General features: G+C 41.3%; 1 protein-coding gene across 1 annotated transcript in view; it reads right to left on the minus strand.

Moving 5' to 3' along the window:
* The window catches only part of snx29 (sorting nexin 29), a 199311-nt gene that overhangs the window by 97829 nt on the left and 80026 nt on the right, over positions 1-21456 (minus strand). Inside the window, exon 15 of the mRNA XM_050060227.1 lies at positions 1275-1381. Coding sequence (XP_049916184.1) covers positions 1275-1381 — 107 coding nt within the window. The remainder of the gene's footprint in view (positions 1-1274; positions 1382-21456) is intronic.

A 21456-nucleotide genomic window follows, 5' to 3' on the forward strand; every position in this document is an offset into this window, starting at 1 on the left:
TACTTCTGTGAGGGCCCCTGCTGCCATCCCTTGAGCCTGCCCTATGGTCATGCAAGGTCAATTTACAACCCCACAAGACTAAAATCATCCACATCATCCATTTTCATTATCATTATTACTTATTATTATTCATTGTTCTCCCTACCTCATCTCTCCCTGTTCTCTTATCATTACTCGTCAGCCACCCTCGTTACAAACATACCTCACCTAATCATACGTCATGTCACAACACTTGCCAAACTCAACCTCCCAGTTTAACGTTAACTACTGTACTTACGTGTACCTATTTTAATGTTCCACTGTCTGTATGCTCTACACCATCCAATTGTCTTTTTCTGATGTTTTATTGCACCAATTATCCCGAGCCGTTCTGTAGGGTTATATTACACTAATAAAAAATACGATAGAATCGCTCATAAAAAAAAAAGATGAATGAAGGTAGAGCCTGCAGACAGTTGGCGTAGCTTATAGGAGTGGGGAAAAATTGATACAGCATAGTAAAATTTTTAAAGGAATTATGAATATTATAAATACAAAATAAACTTTACGCAGCCTACAAGAGTAATATAATCAATTGCTTATTCAGTCCACTAGAAACATTTTCCTGCAAAAAAATTGTTCAGGTGAGATGAACAGATGTTGCATAATTTACAGTCCAAAAAAATGTAATAAATCACAATATATCGCAATATGTTTTATTGCAATACTCAACATATCGCAACATATTTAAAATCACAATAATCTCGTATCATGGATCCTCTGGTGATTCTTTTAATTAACACGTTATATGTTGTTTGTTTAAGCTATACACAAACCAAAATATAAAAGCTACAATTTGTGGTTGTTACAGAGAGTTATGTTCTGGACTTGCTCTTAGCTGATTTTTGTCATTCCCATGAGGTTGCCAGGCAACCAGTGGACACGCAAGGCTTCACACTAGCTGTTTCCAGTCTTTATGCTATGCTATGCTATGCTAAGCTAAGCTAAGCTAGTCACCTGCTGGCTCTAGCTTCATACTTAGACATGAAAGCAGTGTTGATATTCTCGTCTAACTCTTGGCAAAAGAAAAAAATGAATATGATTATTTCTCAAAGTGCTGAACTGTTCCTTTAAATGCTGTAGGCAGTACTTGTAATATAATGTTTTGACAACCGTCCAATTTACAGTTTATCCACTGGAAAAAATGAACATATAGACAGCAGAACTGTGGCACTTCCTTGACGAGCATCATCATAACTAATACACAGTAAAGAATAAAAAGAGACGGCACTCACCTCTATGAGTTTGCGTTCATAGCTGGCAGCCAGCTCCTCGATGTCACCCATGAACTTATTCTGTGGGACAGGGGCCTGCTCTTCACTTGACCGCAACACTGACAGGGCTGCAGATAAAAGAGAAAGAGTGAAAGCGGCTTAGTTTAGACAGACGTGCAGATACTGTGACATGTCAATGACACACACTGCGAAGAAAAACTCTTCTTACAACCATCTAGAAAGGGTGCGTTTCTGCGAATTATGCACATTGTGTCGTCTTCTGTAGCGAGCTGTGACACCGGCGGCTGTTTGATGGGTTTTGTTTAAGCAGCGAGAGAACAATGCAGGGAGCAGCAGATCTATATAATATAAACATTACCAGCCGGGCAAAAGCCACGAATTTCCATTTTATCTCATTAACATCACAAATTGAAATAGATCTGACTCATGCACATTACACAAACAACATATAACCACATAGGAAGAGGCATACAAACACACACACACAGAGCGGCACACATACATTCTAAAATGCTGTAGCACACACACATTTATCCTTCTGGGAAAACTCTTTACTGTCCTGTCAAAATGATGAACTCCCCTTCTTTCACCATCGCCTGTTTTACTCTGACTTTTCCATTCAGACAGCGCTTATTGTTTCTTTGCACTACTGTAGTTTGCTAACCGGCTGAAGTCATCACGGCGGAGCCTAAAGCGCCACTTCTGAGGCCATAAACATCAAATAATCGGGTTCCCTCACCGAAGAATGGCAGAACTTAGCAGAAGTCTGTATGTTTTTTTGCAGAGGGGTGCTTGGGAGACGGATGGGGTTTTTTTTTTTACCTCTGCAAAAGCAAATTATCACTGTTATATCACTGTCACCATACAGTGCACAGTTAACACCTCGACAAACACACTGAGGCTAAGAGGAGAAGGAGACAGGGAGAGATATATGAGCAGAGACAAGAGGAGAGAGGGAATATTAAGTACAGAGGTAGAGATTCAGGATGTCCAAAAGCTGCACGGGGCTCAAACAAAAGTGTGGCAACAGCAGTTTAGGGAGGAGTTTTAGAAAATATACAGTTGGACTTTGATTAGAAAAATGTGAACCCCCAGCAAGTGTCTGAATGTCTAGACGGAGTGAGGCAGGTATTGATGAAGGAGGCTGGCTCATTGTAGTTCCAAATAGATGGGACTGTAGGGGGAATAGCTGCTAAGAATCAATAGCAGGCATGGATACAAAAAAAGAGCACTGTTTGATAAAGTCAGCCCAGTGGACTGCAGATACACACATACTCACACACACAACCATGCACTCTATATGTGCATTCTCAGACTAATAGATTGGCCTTCCCGGTGAGACTTTTTGTCCATTTGTCCATTCATTGCACTTTATTTCTCAGATGATGTTTGCATCTCTTTTGTGCTGTACTGAAAGGCACAGGGTACCAGCGGGGTTTAACGCTTCACTCAAAGGCAACTTGCCAATATATTTTGAGGGAAAAGGGAAGAGGGCTGAATCACATTACATTTAAAATCATGTTCTTTAAACTTCATAGGCCACTTCTCCAGCAGCCGATCGGTCCAGCAGCAGTCATCACGAGGGTGAGAATCATTGTTTTGTTTGTTTTTAATATTATTATTTTCAGCATTATTTGCCTTTATTGGAAAGATGAAAAGTGTCGAGGCAGACTGATAAGAGAGAATAGAGAGGGAGACAAAGAGGGGTATGACATGCAACAAAGGTCCCACAGCTAGAATCAATAAGGAAATGTTGTGGTTACGCGTCATGCGCTTTAACCATTCCAAATTATTCGGCTACTGAGGCGCTGCAGGGTGAGCGTAATCTCTTTAAACAGATTCAGCATATGTATGCAGAGTCTGTAGGCAACGGGACAAGATTTTGATATCAGAAGTGTTTTCATTTCCATTTGTAGTCCAAGTAACGGAATGCAATCTCAGAAACCATCGGCTTTGTCTGATGACAATTTATCTTTCTATTAGTTTTTCTTAATCTGCAATCATATGCAGCCATCTATTCATAGAGATTAGCTGAAATGACCTGGCTCCTCCTTGATCTCCTCTTGCTACATCAGATCAGACCAAAATATTGCCCCTAGCCCCCCGCCGAAGCTTATCGTCATCACATCGATAGCTAAGGGTTTCCGAAACTAGGGTGAGAATACTTCAATGGAGAAATCATACAGCGTTTGAAATAGGCAATCACAAACTTAGGCTTATTTAAAATATATAGTACCGGTAAGGCTCGACTCTTTTTTGGACTCTTTGGAAAGTTATAGATAGTACCTTGTGCTTTTTTGGTACTATCTTGGTCAAGGTTCCAGATGAGCTGAGCTGATACAAAAAGGTGGACTTAAAACACCACAGGTTGGTCCTACTGGTTGGTCAAATAGAACGGTCACTAGCATGACATAAAGACATCCAAACCCACCCGTTTAGAATAGTCAAACTACTGTCACTAGCTACCACAACGTTTTCACTGTCGATTGACGAAATGCAGATGTTTCTCTGTTCAGCTGCAGATGAAAGGATCCAACAAGAACTGGATGTAGCAATAAGTGCTGTGTTGCATTGAAAGTGATGTCATGGCAGTTTCATGCGGCGTCGCTATAACAATCAGCTAAGACTCCTGCCTACATAGACGGGATACTACCTGCAACAGAAAACAAAATCGAGAGACACGCCTGGTACTAAAAGTGAGACGAGTTGAGCCGAACCATACAGTGGAAATGAGACATATGAGAACCATATTCTCCGCTCTCAAATAGGTAAGTTGCACATCAATTGTCAAATACTCTGTGCACCCATAATGATTAAAATACCCAAAGGGGTTCTGTTTATGATGGTATGAAGTGGAGGAAAGCTGGAAATTTAAAGATTTGGCATATTCATTTAACTGATTGGGAAAAAAATGCTTTTGAAATTGCTGATTAATTATTTTAAAGTAATCAGCTTACCTATTTGTTGTTTCAGTATTATTTTAGAACCCTCAATAGAATAAAAATACAGATACACATATAGAACACACACAGAGATATAGACCTCAAACCAAAATGACAGTTCTGTCATGCTAGAAACTAAATTACTGGCACAGCAAGAAAGTTACACACACACAAGCCAGCCTTCAAACACGTATAGAATTTTGTATAGACACATGCACTCACTCTCACACACACACAGAAATGCATTATCACTGCTCCTGCAAAGGGCCCAGCAGCACAGCAATCCCCAAGCTTATCTTTGGCCCACCAATAGCTCTGTACTGTATACCTCAGTCAGCAGCCTAATAGCCTAGACAACTACTGTACATGTACACGCACACACACACACACACACACACACACACACACACACACACACACACACACACAATGAAAATATATACATACTGTACAAAATACAAAAAGATGTACTTCCCCAGTGGGAGAGGAACTCAAGAATACACTAACATGCAAAAATGGGAACAATGGCATAAAGGTGACTAACAAACACCTGAACACACACACACATGCACGCACACACAGGATTGCTGACGGTTGCTCTCGTGGCACCAATTTGCCTGAGCTCTGAGGTTTTTTTCCCCTTCAGTTGGATTTCTGTTACCTGTCATATTGATAGGCTCTTAATAATGAAACATATACGGGATGCGAACGGGAGTGAGCGAAAGAGGTGGGTGGGTGAATGAGAGAGAGAGAAGGGGGCACGCACAGATGTTCCTGAGTCTAGGAAAATTGGGCAGACAGCTGGTCTGTAATAACAAAACTAACTGAGTACCGCTCCTTAGCAGCTGTGTGTGTGTGTGTGTGTGTGTGTGTGTGTGTGTGTCATGTAAACGTCAGGAGTGTTGAGCTACATATAGGAAATATGCTGCATTGTAGGTGCAACTGCTGCAGTAATCGTATCTGATTATATTAAATGTTCGTGTGTGTGTGTGTGTGTGTGTGTGTGTGTGTGTATGTGTGTGTGTGTGTGTGTGTGTGTGTGCGTGTTGTGCCGTGCTGTCCCATTCCCAGAAGTGTGCATCCCCCTGGGTTTTTACCTGAGAGAGTGCCACTCTAGAGACGTCTCTCTAATGATCACAGTGTGTGAGATAATGAGCCAGTTTAGTGGGGACGTCCACTGAGAGACGGACACACACAGACCAGCAGTGGCTGCACCAACACACTGAGAGGAATTTCCCAGAAACTGGACTGAATGTTCAAAGCACTGCATCTAGATGGAGGGTAGTTTACCACAGTTCATTTACACATACTACTCACACTGTTTTGATACAAAGCTGGTTGAAAATCAGCGAAGTACCCCTTTAAAGACATACAAAAACACTCTGCTTGGAAAAATCTTTTGAGTCTGATATCATTTTTACACATGAAAGAAATCATAATTCCCTTAAAATATTCTTAACATTACATCTACCCCTTCTCCCTCATTTAAAAATCCAGGACTTATAAATATGCAAATACTGTTTATTTACAAAGTTCACCTGCTGGACACAAGATGTCTCCTGTTTCAGTTAAAAAGTCCTTTCTCAGTGTGTGTATGTGTGTGCTGAAAGTTTCCAACATAACATTTACGCAGAGTTGTGTGCATTTTGGACTGGCTTCCAAACTAGTTGTGATATCACAAAATCAGGCTCACACATACACAAGTTAAAGTGAGATTTTAAGATGAGCACAGACAAACTTTCCCCCTTCATCACATGAATATAAAAACAACCTTCAGGTGTCAAACTCTGCACATTACATCATTCTGCACAGCGAAGGTCAAATATCCAAGAGAACAACGAACAAAAGGCATTTCTGAGCAGTGAAACTTTAAAAAACTAAAGCAGAAAGCAAAAGAAGGAAAAAGATATGTAAAAACAGCTTTGTTCTTTACCTAATTATTTGGTGGACATCAGAAAGTCTCATTTTAAAAATGGGACTGGGTCATAGTGCAGATCTCTTTAACTACAATCCTTCATCTCAAACAGAATGATGTCCTTTTATGTCTTTTCATCCGTGGGAGAGACAGGCTGACACACAACAACACAGTATCAGTGACAGCATAATGACCTGCGCTGAACAATTTTAACATGGAAAAAGGAGCTTATTCACATTTTCAATTTCAGTTTTGCTGACGTTGCCCATAAGAGGCAGAACAAGGCGCTGCCATCACACTCTCAATAAAAGCCTGTTAACTCCCAATTAGCTTTAATTGAACATTAATATGTGTTCATCTTTTCACAATTAAACAGTCTTGCAGGTAAAGTATTAGCAAGGGACTATCCACTGCCAATTCATTTAGGGCTCTACTGAATTACAATGTCAAATCATCCCTTCCTTCTTGTGACCGTCATCCTGTTGTTTTCTTGGGTTTTGCCTCAGAGGAGCACAGAGCTGAGAGAGCGAGAAGCAAGATGACTATCATCCATAGATAATGATCTACAGTACACACAGAGTGGATTCCCCTCAGACCACAGAGAAGGCAGGGAGAGTGAAACACATTTAAAGAGGAAGAAGAGGCAACCAAGGGTGGTCATCGGTACGGCAGATACCAATACTTGCGTCGAAATGCCTTATCAAATTTTTGTTTGTTGTGGTGGGGGGTACATATCTTTACTGTTAGTGAGAATGGTCGGACACTTTCTCACTCTGACCTCGTCACATATTGATGTTTTGGTCATGGACTTTCCACGTCCACATACGACGTGCAAGGTACCCTGGGTGCATTGGTTGATAACGTTCTGGGACACCACGTCAAGTTCTCTTCTTTCATGATACACTTCCGTTTTCACAGGAAATATAACGCTTATATATAGTCTCTTTCAAAATAATCACACTACGTCTGTACAACACCGCAAATTGATGTTTGTTTTCCTTCAACGACAACAGGATGCAAACACTAAGATGCACATACTGCTCTCTCGGGTGAAAGTCAGTGTTTGTTGGACCCATCCACCACCCTTCCTGCCCACCCCACTGGGATTTTCGCCGCCTTGACTTTCGTCCTTGTCCCGAAGCCTTTCCCCCTGACACCACCAGGCGCTGTTAAACTATAACGGCAACTGGCCGCGTATCATGCTGACGTTAAAGGACGCCTTTTTTCATTGGTTTCTGATGCTGCAAGTCACTGCCCAAGCGCCGGACTTCGGAGTAAGACCGTGCTCATTGGTCAGTTAGAAATAATCAACATGATCTCATCCCTACTTGTCATATTTTGACGCTTGGGCGGAAGCCCCTAGTATGATTATGATGATGCCGGGGCAGCTTCTAGAGTTATATTGGTTAGGGTTAGAAAAAGATCTTGGTTGACGTTCGTCACGTCAGTCAACTCAGGTCACTAATGACTGACTAATGAGTGGCACGTGGCAATATAACTCAACACTGACTTTTAGTTTCACATGGGACGTAAACACCAGTGTCCTGGGTCAAAGTCCTTTGCTTGTTGGACACATCCACCTCCCTATCCCTGGCCCTCAGTGGACTTTCTTGCTATTTATACTGCACCTGTTGCTCTGAATGTCTAATAATGACACAAATGGGTTCACACTGGAGTAGGTTGAAAGCCCAGTGTGTCTCATACAGACACAGGTGCATTGTGCCTTCATATCTGTCGTCAAGGTACACTGATCAAGTTGCATATTTTGATGTCCTGGGAAAGAGACCAGGCTGAAATAATGGTGTTCCTTTATTTGTGCTTGATAACTAGGATTTCAGAATTTCCCATTCAGTGCATCCTCCACTGCTACACCCTTGTTTATTTTGGTGTTTCCTGTTGACCCCTCTAGGTTGATCATCTGATTGGCAGGCACCTGTGCTGACCAGTGGGCTGAGTCTGTATAGGCAGGCCTCTTTGTTTACCTCTTTGTCTCCATCCTGCTGCAGTAACACCATTGTGTTGCCTGGTTTTTAGTCATTCATTCATTTATTCCAATAAAGTTACACGCAGTAAACTTCTTTCCTGGTATCGTGTCCATTATTATGTCTGGTGTTTGAGCCAGCAGTAACACCACATTTCTGTTGTTTTCACTCACAGATTGAAGATATTCTAATTATGAACCATGGAGCAGATGGTTATCACAGCTTACAGAACAAACTGCAGTCTGCAGCAAAGTCTTTCTCATTTATCCGGCATGGGAAGTTGATATGAGGGCAAGCTGCTGGAAACTGCCTACTGCCTGCCAGTCAGGAGGTTAAGAGAAAGACTGGCCACAGAACTGTGATGACAAAGGGTGAAACATGGATGAGCTGAGACATTTCCACTCTTTCGTGATCTCTGTAAGTAGGAGGGAGACCGATTAAGTCAGGTTCACCTTGGCAGCATTACATATAGGAGCAGGTTCATATACAGCCAATACTGCAGTCTTGTTGTCAGGCTTAAAGATAGAGGAAAGGCAGGAACAGAGAAATCTTCAGAAATTACTTGTACCCTAACACTCCTGTGAAATCAAGAAAACCCTCAAATATCCTCTCCAAAGTGGAAGCTTTGACGGGTGATAATGACGTCGGTGCCAGTTGTGGAGATAGCGGGGCAGAGGCTGACACACTTGACTTAATGCTGCTCCGTCCATTAGCAGTAAGGAGACGTGGCTCTGCATCCGCGACCCCGAGCACACAGCGGGCTGAAGAGCAAACAAAACGTCCATCCCGCTCCAGCCGAGGCGAAGCAAGCCTGCTAAATAAAACATGTGCAGGGCTCCCACCACAATAGGACTAATGCGCAATCAAGTGGAGCGCTCCTTGTAACGGCACAAACCCGCGGCACTCACACCACTGTGAAATTGGGGCTCTTCCGAATCTCGTCTTGCATATCTTATCTTCCTATGAAATCGCTCCATCCCTCCCAGCTCCTGCTTCCCATCCTTTGTTCTTTTTTGTTTTTGTGCCGCTAACTTTCTTTCATCTCTTTTCGCTCAGAAAACATGTCCTTGTTTTTTGTTGAGTAGTCCCCTCTATGAAGTATTGATTTGGTTTCCTATTTTTTATCTTTGTTGCGTCTTTCTTTCAAACTCCTTTACACCTTCTACTGATTTATGCAACCTTCATTCATCCTTTATCTTCATGCCTACCTTACCTTTGAAATCTTCTGTCTTTCTCTCGTCTCTCCTTTAATTTCTTTTTTCCTCGCATCAATCATTCATCGCCATTCAATTCAACTCGGCAGAGCACTGCGCTGTGGTGTTACACCAGTCCCACGCCACTAATCATGCATGTTGTGAAGGCCAACCACTTTATGCCATGCATATCAATGAAAACATGCATAAAAAGATTTTTCATACATAAACACATGCAGTCAGACATCAAAGCAAATTGAGGTTCAGGGTTCATCTGTTTTTCATTATTAAACTACAAGATCGAAAAATCCAGAGAAGGCGAAAAATATGTCTTTGTGCCTCACCGCAATAACAATAGCATGCGTTCCCTCCACACATACACACACCGGCACACACAAAGGTGAGTTAATCACGAAGTCAGGCCATACACTGTTGATAGGCTGGCTGGGGAGCAGGCAGGCGGCTGACTGACTTAATTAATGAGTGCTAATCAAAAACAATCTTCCTTCATTTTCTAATCGTTCATAGCTCATTTCTCGCGTTCCCCTCCTTCAGATAATAGAGGCCTTTGTGTATCGGCCCATGTATGTGGAGAGATCAGGCCGGCGCACTGCTGTTACATGGGACAAACAGGTTTTCGTTAACACACGTGTGAGGTAGAGGGTGTGGAAATTACTTCTCTCCTTGCTATGATGGCTCCAATCAGGGAGCTTTTGTGCCGGCCTGGTCACTCAGAGCCCTGCTGATCACGACGTTCTGATCACACACGTGTACACAAAAACACACAGTGACTAATTTACACCCGTCTACAGTTTTCCTAAGTTGTCAGAGGTGGCATGAAAGATAATGCCCCATTATGAGGGGGGGAAGATGTGTAAAGCAAGAGAACAATGTCTTATGGCCCTTTTTGACCAAAATTTGGGCATATGCCATATTTTAAAACTCAGAAATAATGGACGTAGGCACTGTAACATCATCCATTGGTTCTGGACTCCCGTCTGAAACCTCGAGTTTGGCATTTTTGCAGTTGCCATCTTTGTTTTATGGAGCCAGAAGTGACCATATTTGGGCAAGACACTGGAGCTGTGGAGGAGTAAGAGGTTGATCTGACGAAGAAGCCAAGGACACTATCATCAGACAGCCTGTTGCTCAAAGCAGCCCACTCTTAATTATGCGTGACTTTAAGCCTAATAGAATGTTAACGGGCGAGTTGTATAAAAGTTCTCACCCTGTGCAGTTGTCATAAAGGGGAAAACTGGTTATAGAGACCAAAACCGTATTTTGTACCAGGCTGTACACATGTTTATTTCTGCTGTAAAGTTGGGCGTTTAACATGGAGGTCTATGGAGATTGATTGATTTCTGGAGCCAGCCTCAAGTGGCCATTCAAGGAACTGCAGTTTTTGGCATAACGTGTTGGCTTTCTGTTTTTGTTTTGTTTCCTGGTGTGCCACATTCAAGGTCACAAACGGACCAGAAAACATGTTGGTAAATAGCAGAAAGCGGCATGGGGGCCAGTGAAAATGTTACAGTAGTTACCTCTTTTTACATATCTCTTACTTATTCAGACTCTCTTTTAAACTCTGTGCAGATTTATTCAGAAAGATGTTCCAGCGCTACTTGAACTGAGATTGACTGCATTGTTTGGCGGCTCATTATTGTATCACGCTGTAAAAGGAGCTGAAATCTGTGCACCCACCAAGGTGTCATTTCTCCATCACTGGCAATTGGAGCCAACTGAAGCAAGAGTCGATAAATACTCATGACTACTGCAGTCTTTTGTCACAGGGGTGAACGTTGACTTTAACCTTTCTCATTAAATACAAAAGCCAGATGTTAGTGGGTGTTAATGGGTTTTTTGTCCAGTGGGAACGTGGCTCTAGTAAGGGATTTCACTTCAACAAAGAACACTAAGAAATGTGAACTTATGAAACCTCTGATGCATCTGAAACTAAAAACATCAGATTACTACTCAACAAATTATATTTACAGGATGTGCATTATCAAGTGTAACTACGCTGCTTTGCGTCATGTTAATGATTTAAGTTAATGTTTCCACTGTAAAAACATCTCTGTATGTACAAAAATATGCCCACAACACACACACACACACACACACACACACACACACACACACACACACACACACACACACACACTCTGACCTATCATTTTAAAAACCATCTGGCTGTTTGTGTGTATGCTCTACTTTCATTTCGAGAGTGCTCTTTGAGCTTTTTTTCTTTCTTTTTTTTCTCTGTTCTTGGAAGTGTCCAAAATAGCTCCAATCACAGCAAACCACTGCCATCCACCATCTAACAGAACCAAGCCAAAGCCAGCTCCCAGCCCTGAATCACACAAAAGGTGAAAAGCAGTTGAAAGTACTTTTCCTCTGCCCCCTGAATATCCTTTTTCACACCACACACCAGGTCAAATTATGTCCCAGCCCTTTGAATAGAAATCTGAAAGCAATTTTTTCTTCCTGGAAATGTAACGGTGCAAAATACTTTTTGACTGTACATGGAGCTGCTCCCTTAACACAATGTCTCATTAGTTTCACAGGATCAACAACTGAGATGTAAAATGTAAGTGTAACATCAGACATTGGCAGATGGTAAGGAATACTAATGGACAAACATTTCCTATTTAGAGGCCATTCATAGTAACAAGAGGAGATGTCGCAGGCCTGGAGACATAACAGCGTCAAAAGATGGCCATGACTCATGCAGAACATTTGTAATGGTACGAAAACATCAACAGTGTGTTGGTGAGTTTTGTTGATGATAGCGTGTGGGTACAGTCAATAACACATGTTCAAAGTCTCCCTGTGGCTTGAGACTTGGTACTCTTCATCATTTCCACTACCACTGCCCTACACATCCCTTTAAAGCTCTATGTAGGCAGGCCTTCAAGCACCTTTGGGCTCATGGTTTTGGTTTCACAGCCCACAACGATCCTGTTTTGGATCACTCTCACAATTCCCATCTTGTTTCCAGCCTTAGCAGGCAGCTGTTTTCAGTGAACAAGCACCAAAATTTCAGTCCGACACAGTGGAGCATTTAGCAGCTAAAGAGCCAGAAATTTCCATCAGGTGTTTGTGGAACTTTCAAAATCAGCCAAAATCATGACAACTTTATAAGGTGATAATTTGTCAATGTTGTGATTACAGCTTGTCGCACTGCCTCAGAAGTGGCCGACAAATCAGTTAGTTGCAGCTTTAAGGTGCAGAAAGCAACAATTTATGGCACAAAATAGTAAAAATATATGTATGCATGTATGATTTACAGAGATAGATTGACAGAAATGGCATATAATATGCATTATTATGTTTCATTAGCGTACAATCACCTAAAAAAGGAAGAATTGTTGTATTTTCGTCACCTTAGAATGAGCCCTTCATATCTACAGAGGGAATGGGTCCACCTCTGAGCCGGCCATGTTGCACCACCATGTTCCTCCAGTAGCCCAGAACAACAGACAAACACTGGCTCCACAGAGAGCCTTTATGTTTTTAAGTTACCTGAAGGCCACATATCATATATACCACTACTACTACTACTACTACTACAAGTAATAATAACTTGGATTATATAGCGCCTCTCAAGGTACTCAAGGCTGCTTTACAGAGTAAAGAAGGAGTGCTTTGAGACAGCTAAAAACTCCCCCTACTTGAATTTCAATACAATATTAGTAAACATCTCCATGTATTGAAGGTCACACAAAAAGATGACTTTCACCTTCAGGGATCAACAGAGAATCAGAAAATTAGTTTGTTTCGCGTTCCCCAGCATACACCTCTAATCGCTGCTACTGTAATGACCCAATTTAGCTGCCAGGATCAATAAAGTTCATCTGACGCTCTTATGAGGACTCGGACGATTAAATCTGATTATGTTACACCGAGGTTATAATGAGAGATTCAGCCTGCAATCAAACTGCGCGTCTACGGCAATACTGATCAAATCAGCGGGGTGATTGTTTGGACAAGCGCATAATCTGAGTAAATCCGTCACTGTGACCTGAACATGCTGCAACCTGGTATGTGTGTTAAGCACTTGGTTTGTTTTTTGACAAGATTATTTCATAGCTTTTATTAAACTGCAAATGGTTGGCTTAAATCTTTGAACATAAGTTTTGATCATATTTTCTAAACTCTGTCCAAACGTTTCTACCCTGCTGCTGCCAACAAATATGTCCTATCTTAACGTATCCGTATACATGTTTTACCCTCCGTCTCTGGTTGTAATTACTTGCATTATCTGCGAGTCTCCATTTTCTCCCTTCTTGTCTTCTATTCTTCCCTCTGCAATGACCCACTTTCCCCACGGGGATTATTAAAGTTTCATTTTATCATCTGCTCTAATCTGAAGTAGTCAGCCTTTGTTTAGCCTTTGCACCTCGCAGCATTACATGAACACTCACTGTGGTTATAGAGTACAGCTGCATGTGAGCAGCGTGCAACACTGTGTGGTGGAAACAAGAAGATGGGACACTGCTCGTGTAGGGGAGGGGTGGGCAATCAATATTCGGATTATGTCGTGGAATGATTTAATAAATATTTATAGAAGTGTTACAGGCTTAATCATGAATTCTCACAATCTGAGTGAGAACAAAAATTGGATTATAGCACACACGTGTCACTGTCAATATCATAAAAGCACAGACACATCACGAGCACATGTTTCACAGATACATACAGAGAATCCAAAACCACACGGCTCACTTCTTCTTCTTCAACTCTGCAGTGTAAAATCTCATTTCACTAAATTAAACCTGTGGAAAAACTTTCTTCATTCACTGCTTATTTAGCACCTTGATGGCTTAAGTTTCCGCAGGGGAAACTCAGTTGTGTCAGAACTTGGGAGAAAATAAGCCATTTTGCTATGGTGGTCCAAACTTTTTTATCACATTCATAATAAAAAACTGTCTTCTCCCAGCAAACTGTGAATTTATTTCACCTCACATAATATGGAGTTACTGCAGTTAACTCAGACATAAGGACAAACATTATATAACGCTGCATTCAGGTGATCCTCGGATGGTCCCATTTCCTGAGTTGAAAAGTGGTCCTCCTGACTGTAGTTTGTTCATGAGCTTTAAGTCGTAATGTGGACGCTACAAAGATGTGTTGTATTTTGTTTCAAAGAGCATTTAAGCAACACTTTAATATCATTTTGAAGCTTTTTACTACAAAGTGATTTTGCTCCAGACTTGTTGCTTTGCCAGTGCATCCCTTACAACTACTAAAATATTGCTTAACCTGACTTGTCATCAGGGTTATGGCTAATTAGGAACCTTTCTAACTAATCTAGGTTACTCTAGGTCAATGGGTTCCAGATAGGGTGATGTGAAAATATGTAGGAGCCAGCTGCTTCTGGCATCCTATGGGTTTAAAAAAACAAAAAAACAACAACATATAAATGAGACCAGTGGCGCTGATAGCTGTAATCCTGTATGCACTGTGCATGCATTTTTTCAATAATTTATCATCCTATCTTGAAAATAAAATTTTGACAAAAGCATCAGATCATGTCTTTGGGTTCTTTTTTACTGATGAATGTGCCTGGGTGCATTGTTTGGCTCTGTCCTCTCAATATGACGCAAATAAATTCGGATGCCAATGATTGGTGCACATGTCACGGGCCAGAGGTCAGTGTATGATAAACATTCCTGGCACAGTACTTATCTTATGTGTTAGCAAGCAAAGTAGTTAGAAATGAGCAAACGAAAATAACTGAGCATTTTTCAGGCTTTCCAACAAGCCTCAGCAGTGAAGAATATGCAGAGAGCAGCAGTACGAGCACCGAGTCTGCTAACGTTACTGCTGCTAGCAGCTTGGTTTGGGCTTTATGTTACATATTGTTGCTGTATATTTTTTATCTGACTGTACGTCTCTCTGGGCTATCTGTTTTATGTTGCATTGTATTTTTTCTCTGGCTGTTGTTGTCAGGTCTGTTGGCTTGTCTTTGACATGCATATGGTAGGCTAATCAGAGTTTTATGGTGGTGTTGCGTCGGTAACATTAATGTTAATATCTTGCTCACTCACTAAGTAGACTGCGTGTGTCCATGCCTGGGAACCTACGTGTTAAAGGTACCCTACAAGTGGGCGGGCAATTCCTGTGCGTACTACGAAATATAATCCTGCCGGCGCCACTGAATGAGACAAACATAACTGTCTTTTCTTTCAGTTAAAAGTATTTGACTTTCCATTGCTCTTGAAAGCAGCGGCCCTCGCTGGTGACTTTACGCTTCCTTGCTGTGGCCACGTCTGCTACCTAGCAGGAAATGTCTGCTGTTAGATAACCATTAGTTTGCTTGTGTTCCATCCGTTTATGAAAACTCATTCGTTCCACTCATGTACTTCCTACTTGGTGCATCTCTAAAAACTGTATGACAGTCCTGCCATCAAGAGGTAAATGAAAAAAATCTGATCTTGCTTGATTAACTGTTATTGTATGGTGGGCCACATAGGGTATGTTTTGAAAGACAAGCCAGTGGCCATTTAAAATCTGGACAGCAACTAATATCCATTCATTTTTATCAGCTTATCTGGGGCCAGGTCACAAGGGCAGCAGGCCAAGCAACGTACCCCAGGTATCCCTCTCCCCAGCAACACTTTCCAGCTCCTCTTGAATTATGAAATATGGAATCCCTCCAGCCTCCTACCAGTGGGACGTGCCCGACACACCTCCAGCAGGAGGCACCCAGGACGTATCCTGATCAGATGCCTGAACCACAACTGACCTCTTTTCACGCAAAGGAGCAGCTTTTCTACTCCGAGCTCCCTCTGGATGTCCGAGCTCCTCACCCTATCTCTAAGGTTGGGCAAAGCCACCCCACGAAGGAAACACATTTCGGCCGCTGTATCTGCCTGCTGGATGCGTCACCCAAACATTTTCTTTCATTCACCATGTTTTTGCACATACGTATAACGTCAACTCAGCAACTTGTGTACTATTTCAACTTGAAGGGTATTCATGTGAATTTTCCCATTCTGAAACTCTTTTTTTCTATTCCAGCACCACATGAATGCAGAGTTAATTAGTTTTGGTTGCCTAAATGTTGCATGATCAAGATTACATCATTACCAACTTGAAAACTACCAAAAAATACACACTAAACACACGTGCCTCCAAAAATGAACCTCACTGCACAATCTGATTGTACTTCCAAGATAAAAAAAGACTCAGGAGGAAAGAAACACCATGGGGGGTGTTGTAATTGAATTTGGGTTTTATAAGTCTCCACCTTGAGCACAGCAGGCACTACTCTATTCGACAAATAGGTAGACAACATTTAGTACAGCAGCTTCAAGAGAGCGATTATTGCTTCTTATCCTGGCACTCGTTAAGTGAAGTTTCTATTTAAAATTCACATTATCTTTAGCGCGTGCATGAAGATTGAGTTTCCGCTAAATCTTTGACCTGACAGTGGCACACTTGGTTTTGTTGCCTGATCCAAAATCTGTGTACCCTTTGTCAGTGCATCTTAAAGGGTGTGTCATCGTATACTGAAAGACGGGAGAGAAATGTGTGTGAGCAGGTGCTTTCTAATGTGTGTGTTTTGAGCAGGAAGAAAGAAGAAAACCTAATTATTCCTGTGATCAAAGCAATTATTAGAAAAAATGAGACTCTGACCCAAAAATGTCTCAGCTGGAAAGCATCACAGCTGAATCTGCAGCAACCTATTAAAAGAGTTATCAAGTGTTCACACAGCGCTCGCACACTCATGCGTGACGAAATGCACACATTTACAGAACCAATTGCACGTGTGAACCGGTTTACTTAAAACGCATGTACTGTTCACTGTGCTCACATACTTACATAGTGACCCACAACAACACAACACCCACCAATTTAATTGACTTATAAAACCACTCACATAGCGCAGCATGTGGACATTTATTGTGCATTCAGTTACGCATGAAATGTTGTATGCACATAACTGCGTACCCATGCATAAACTTTTCACATGTAGGTGATATATCCTAGTCTAGACAGCTCAGGAACAAACAGCTTTTACCAAAGCAAAAGCACTGCAGTACAAGTCCCCTTTTACATGTGGAGTAGATGATTTGTTATTCATATAGAAAGTACACTCCATGCATATTAAAGTCTGTGATCCTTACTGCGCAGCTCTGACTTACACATCGAAAAATAGTGCTGAGAAGTGCAGAGCTGTATCACAAATGTAATTTCAAGTCTTACAAGTATTGTTGAAGTTGGATTGATGTATCAGGTCTTTATTCTGTAAGAACCTGCAGTTAAATGTAGGTTTCTTTCTACATTTTCTTTTAAATAGCTCAGAAGTGGGCTCCACTTCTCTCACTACTGAGCTGGTGAGGAGGGTTGAAACCTGCAATTTCTTTACTGTAAGTTCAATACATCACTGAATACTGTATCAGAGGCTTTTCCTGCTAACATGATATTCTGAGTATTTGCCATTCTGGACATGACAATAAAAATACATAGATTCTGAATACTGGCACAAAAGCTTTAAGGTGTTAGCCTGGGTATTTGGTGCCCTGGCACAGGTAAAGTCTTGAAGTCTTGTTGCAGAACCAAACCCCCGAAAAACACAAAGACCCGACCCAAACCAGGTTTTAGCTCCTTTGTAGTTCAACTGTGTTAAAGTTGGGACTTTGAAGGGGGCCTGTTATGCTTTTTCCGGCAGCACGGTGGTTAGCACTGTTGCCTCACAGCAAGAGGGTTCCTGCCCTTCCGTGTGGAGTTTGCATGTTCTCCCCGTGTCAGCGTGGGTTTTCTCCGGGTACTCCAGCTTCCTCCCACAATCCAAAGACATGCAGGTTGGGGATAGGTAACTGGTGACTCTAAATTCCTTTTTAAATTTAGGCATGTAAACATTTTAATAGAAACTCAAAATCCAAATATGAACCTGATAAGCATAATCTGTCTCACTTAATTAATATTTTCATTGGCTTCGACAGAACCTAGGAGGGCCTGAGAAAAAGACCAGCCGTATTGTAAGTCAGGCAATCGAAATGCTTTAAATGGCTAAATTGATGTTAATTAGAACAAAGACAATGCTTGCTAGTTTAAAGAGCATGGTAAAACACCCTTGCCTATTATTCTTATGCAAGTCCACACAGTTGATCAATAATTAAATGATTGTTCGTTGCAGCCCTACACTGCTCCAACATAAATAAATTAGATTACAAATGCCACTGTCCCAAGAAAATCCAACTTGCTTAAGTGATCGAGGCTTTCTGTAGTTTTATATGTACCAATGTTTCTTTTAAATCTGATGATTTTCCAGGATAATTTACCGTAGACTGCACATCAGTCCACAGTGAGCTTTTAACTCTGTCTTTACGGATCTTTGCGAACCTTTACTGAGGTCCGTGACATACAGGTTTGACACAGTGTACTGTGTGTGCACATACTGTGTCCCTCACTGCCTTGAAATCGGGTTTTGTTACTACAGCAGATCCTACAACTACTTTTGGATCACTCATGAGGAATGTTAGTGACTATACTGACTTACATGGAGAGCCAGCCAACCTTCAGTACAGGTATGAGTCTTTCATGCCTTGCCATTATTTTGTCTATTCCCATCACAACATGAATTCCTTATTTCCTATCATGTCTGCTTCCTGATAGTAGCACACTGTGAGAAGTCATTACATGTACAAAAGCGTACAACCACACCTGGAGATGTCCTCACATCACATATTCTCGATTTACCCTCCAGGTCGGATTCTAACAGAATACAACCAAAACATCTCGGAAAGTAAATACTTTCCATTTGCATGGAGAGAAAAGTCCCTTTTTCATCATTTTCTTTAAAGCTGTCCACTTCTCCCTTTAATAACAAACAGATTGGTCCTCACAGGCAGACAGGCACGCAGACAGAAGTGTTCTTTAGGCAAAGCATGTTCGGCCAATGGGTGGGAAAAGCAGTGGAAGAGTCAACTTACAAATCTGAGTCAGCGTCATATCGACTTCATTTGAAATTTCAAAATTTACGATTCATCTATTTCGGTCAGTGTGGCCCTGTCTTTGTTCTGACAGGAGACATAAGACAAAGACAGATGTCTGCACAACAACAACAAAAGTTCAACAATTTTAAGCTACAAACAAAGACACTTTGTGAAAACAGGCCTGGTGATGTTGACTTCCAAGACTGAAAAAATATTTTCAGCATCTTACAGAAAGTGCTTTGAGTGGATTTTTTCCTTCTTTCTTTAGTGTACTTCTAAGAGAACCAAACCTGAGTCTTGCGAGAATAAACTTTGTTTTATTCAACACAGCTCTTAAGTGTGAAAAGAGGGACTATCAATGTCAGTCTATCTATGTCTATGTTGTCTATCAACTGAAATGCCAGTAAATAGTAAACAGAAGTCAGAGCATACTCACCACTCACAAAAAAACTTTCATCTATTTATTCCAGTTCTTCCACATTTCTTTATGTGTAACTGATGGTAAGCTAGTGTCAATAAAACATAGAATGTATTTTTTTCACATTAAAAGCCCACCAATAAAAGGTAGGTTAAAAGACTTTTAATGGGAACACTGCTGAAAGTGTTGGGTTGCATTCATCTTACAGTGGCTTACATTTATTGGGAAAAACAAAAAGTGAAAGGACTGAAGTGAATGAAAACAGTATTTCCCTTGGGAGAAGATAAACTCAGAGCAGCAAAGTGGCACATATGACATGATGGAATTAGTGTTGTGGAAATATGCATTAAGCTGAATTAATGGTAAAACTGGAATTACCGCCTCAGGGTTGTATGCCTCCACCAGTCCAGGTAAAGTTTACATCCATGTCTTCCCAGACTCATGTAGACACGACAGTAGAAAATGCTTCAAATATGGATGTTTCTGCAAAGAAGCTACAAATTCTACAATGTGGATGCTTCACTCACACCTTGCCCCCGGCAGCACAGAAGACCAAGACAACCACCACAGCTTCAAGGTGGGCACCGAAGATTAGTGTCACCAGTTCAGTGTCTGACCAAATGTCTCCCCCTCTGTTCCTGAGTTATGATGTTGAGTAATGGCCAGAAATGCATTACTGCAGAATGTTGTGGTGTCACAGTAGAGCTAATGCTTGACCTTTTGGATATAAAATGTCATCACTTCATCATTTTAACCATTTGTGTTTAGTGCTAATTAGCAAATGTTAACATGACATACCATAACATGTTTGTGTGAAACTTTGTCGCAATTATCGTATGAATTCTTTAGTTAAACAGAACATGTTTTGTGAGGTCACAGTAACCTTGACCTTTGGCCGTTCACAACCAAATTCTAAACAGTTCATCGTTGAGTCCCAGTGGATGTCTGTGTCAGATTTGAGGAAATCCTTCAAGGCGTTTTTGAGACATCCCGTTCACAAGAATGGGCTGGACATAAGATCACAGTGACCTTGACCTTTGAGCACCAAAATCTAATCAGTTCATCATTAAGTCTTAATTGGATGTTTGTGCCAATTTTGAAGAAATTCCCTCAAGGTGTTCTTGAAATATCGCATTCACAAGAATGAACAGACAGACAGACAACCAGGAAACATAATGCTATTGTGCAAAGGCATGAAAACAGGTGTGGTGTCTAAAGCACTACTGTAACGTCCTGGATCAGATGACCAGTTAGGGGCCCAGGGTCAAGAAGGTATATATGGCCAGGGTCAAGAGGGTATTTATGGCCCAGGTCAAGGATAGGTGAAGTCCAACTAGGGTGTCTCTCTGTCACCTGTTTATCTTTGTCTCACATTTCATAAAAACAACCAAACTATATAAGTAGGGTAGTTGGGGCTGTTATACAGAGCAGTTCATATTGGCTTTGAACCCTCTCTCAGGCAATCCTAGGTGCTTGATTTGATGCTGTACTTCTTGTAATAAACCTTTCTATATACAAGCAAGACAGTGTCACGGGAGTCTCCTTCATCACCTTCACATCATCGCTATTTAATAAACAACACAGGTAAATATGAAGGGCATTTTGAGGCTGCATTAACTATGAAGCACAGGAAATTAGGAATAAAAGCCTGTCTGTAATATAGGCCAATTAAAGGTCTGTTTCTCTCTGAGAATTTATAGTATATAAAAACAAAGATATAGGTCAATCTGAGGACAACTACAATCAGACATTTCTTCCTTCAAAACAGCAAGTTTCCCGACCGTCAATACT

The sequence above is a fragment of the Epinephelus moara genome, chromosome 13 (assembly GCF_006386435.1).
Source record: "Epinephelus moara isolate mb chromosome 13, YSFRI_EMoa_1.0, whole genome shotgun sequence".
Classification (NCBI taxonomy): Eukaryota; Metazoa; Chordata; class Actinopteri; order Perciformes; family Serranidae; genus Epinephelus; species Epinephelus moara.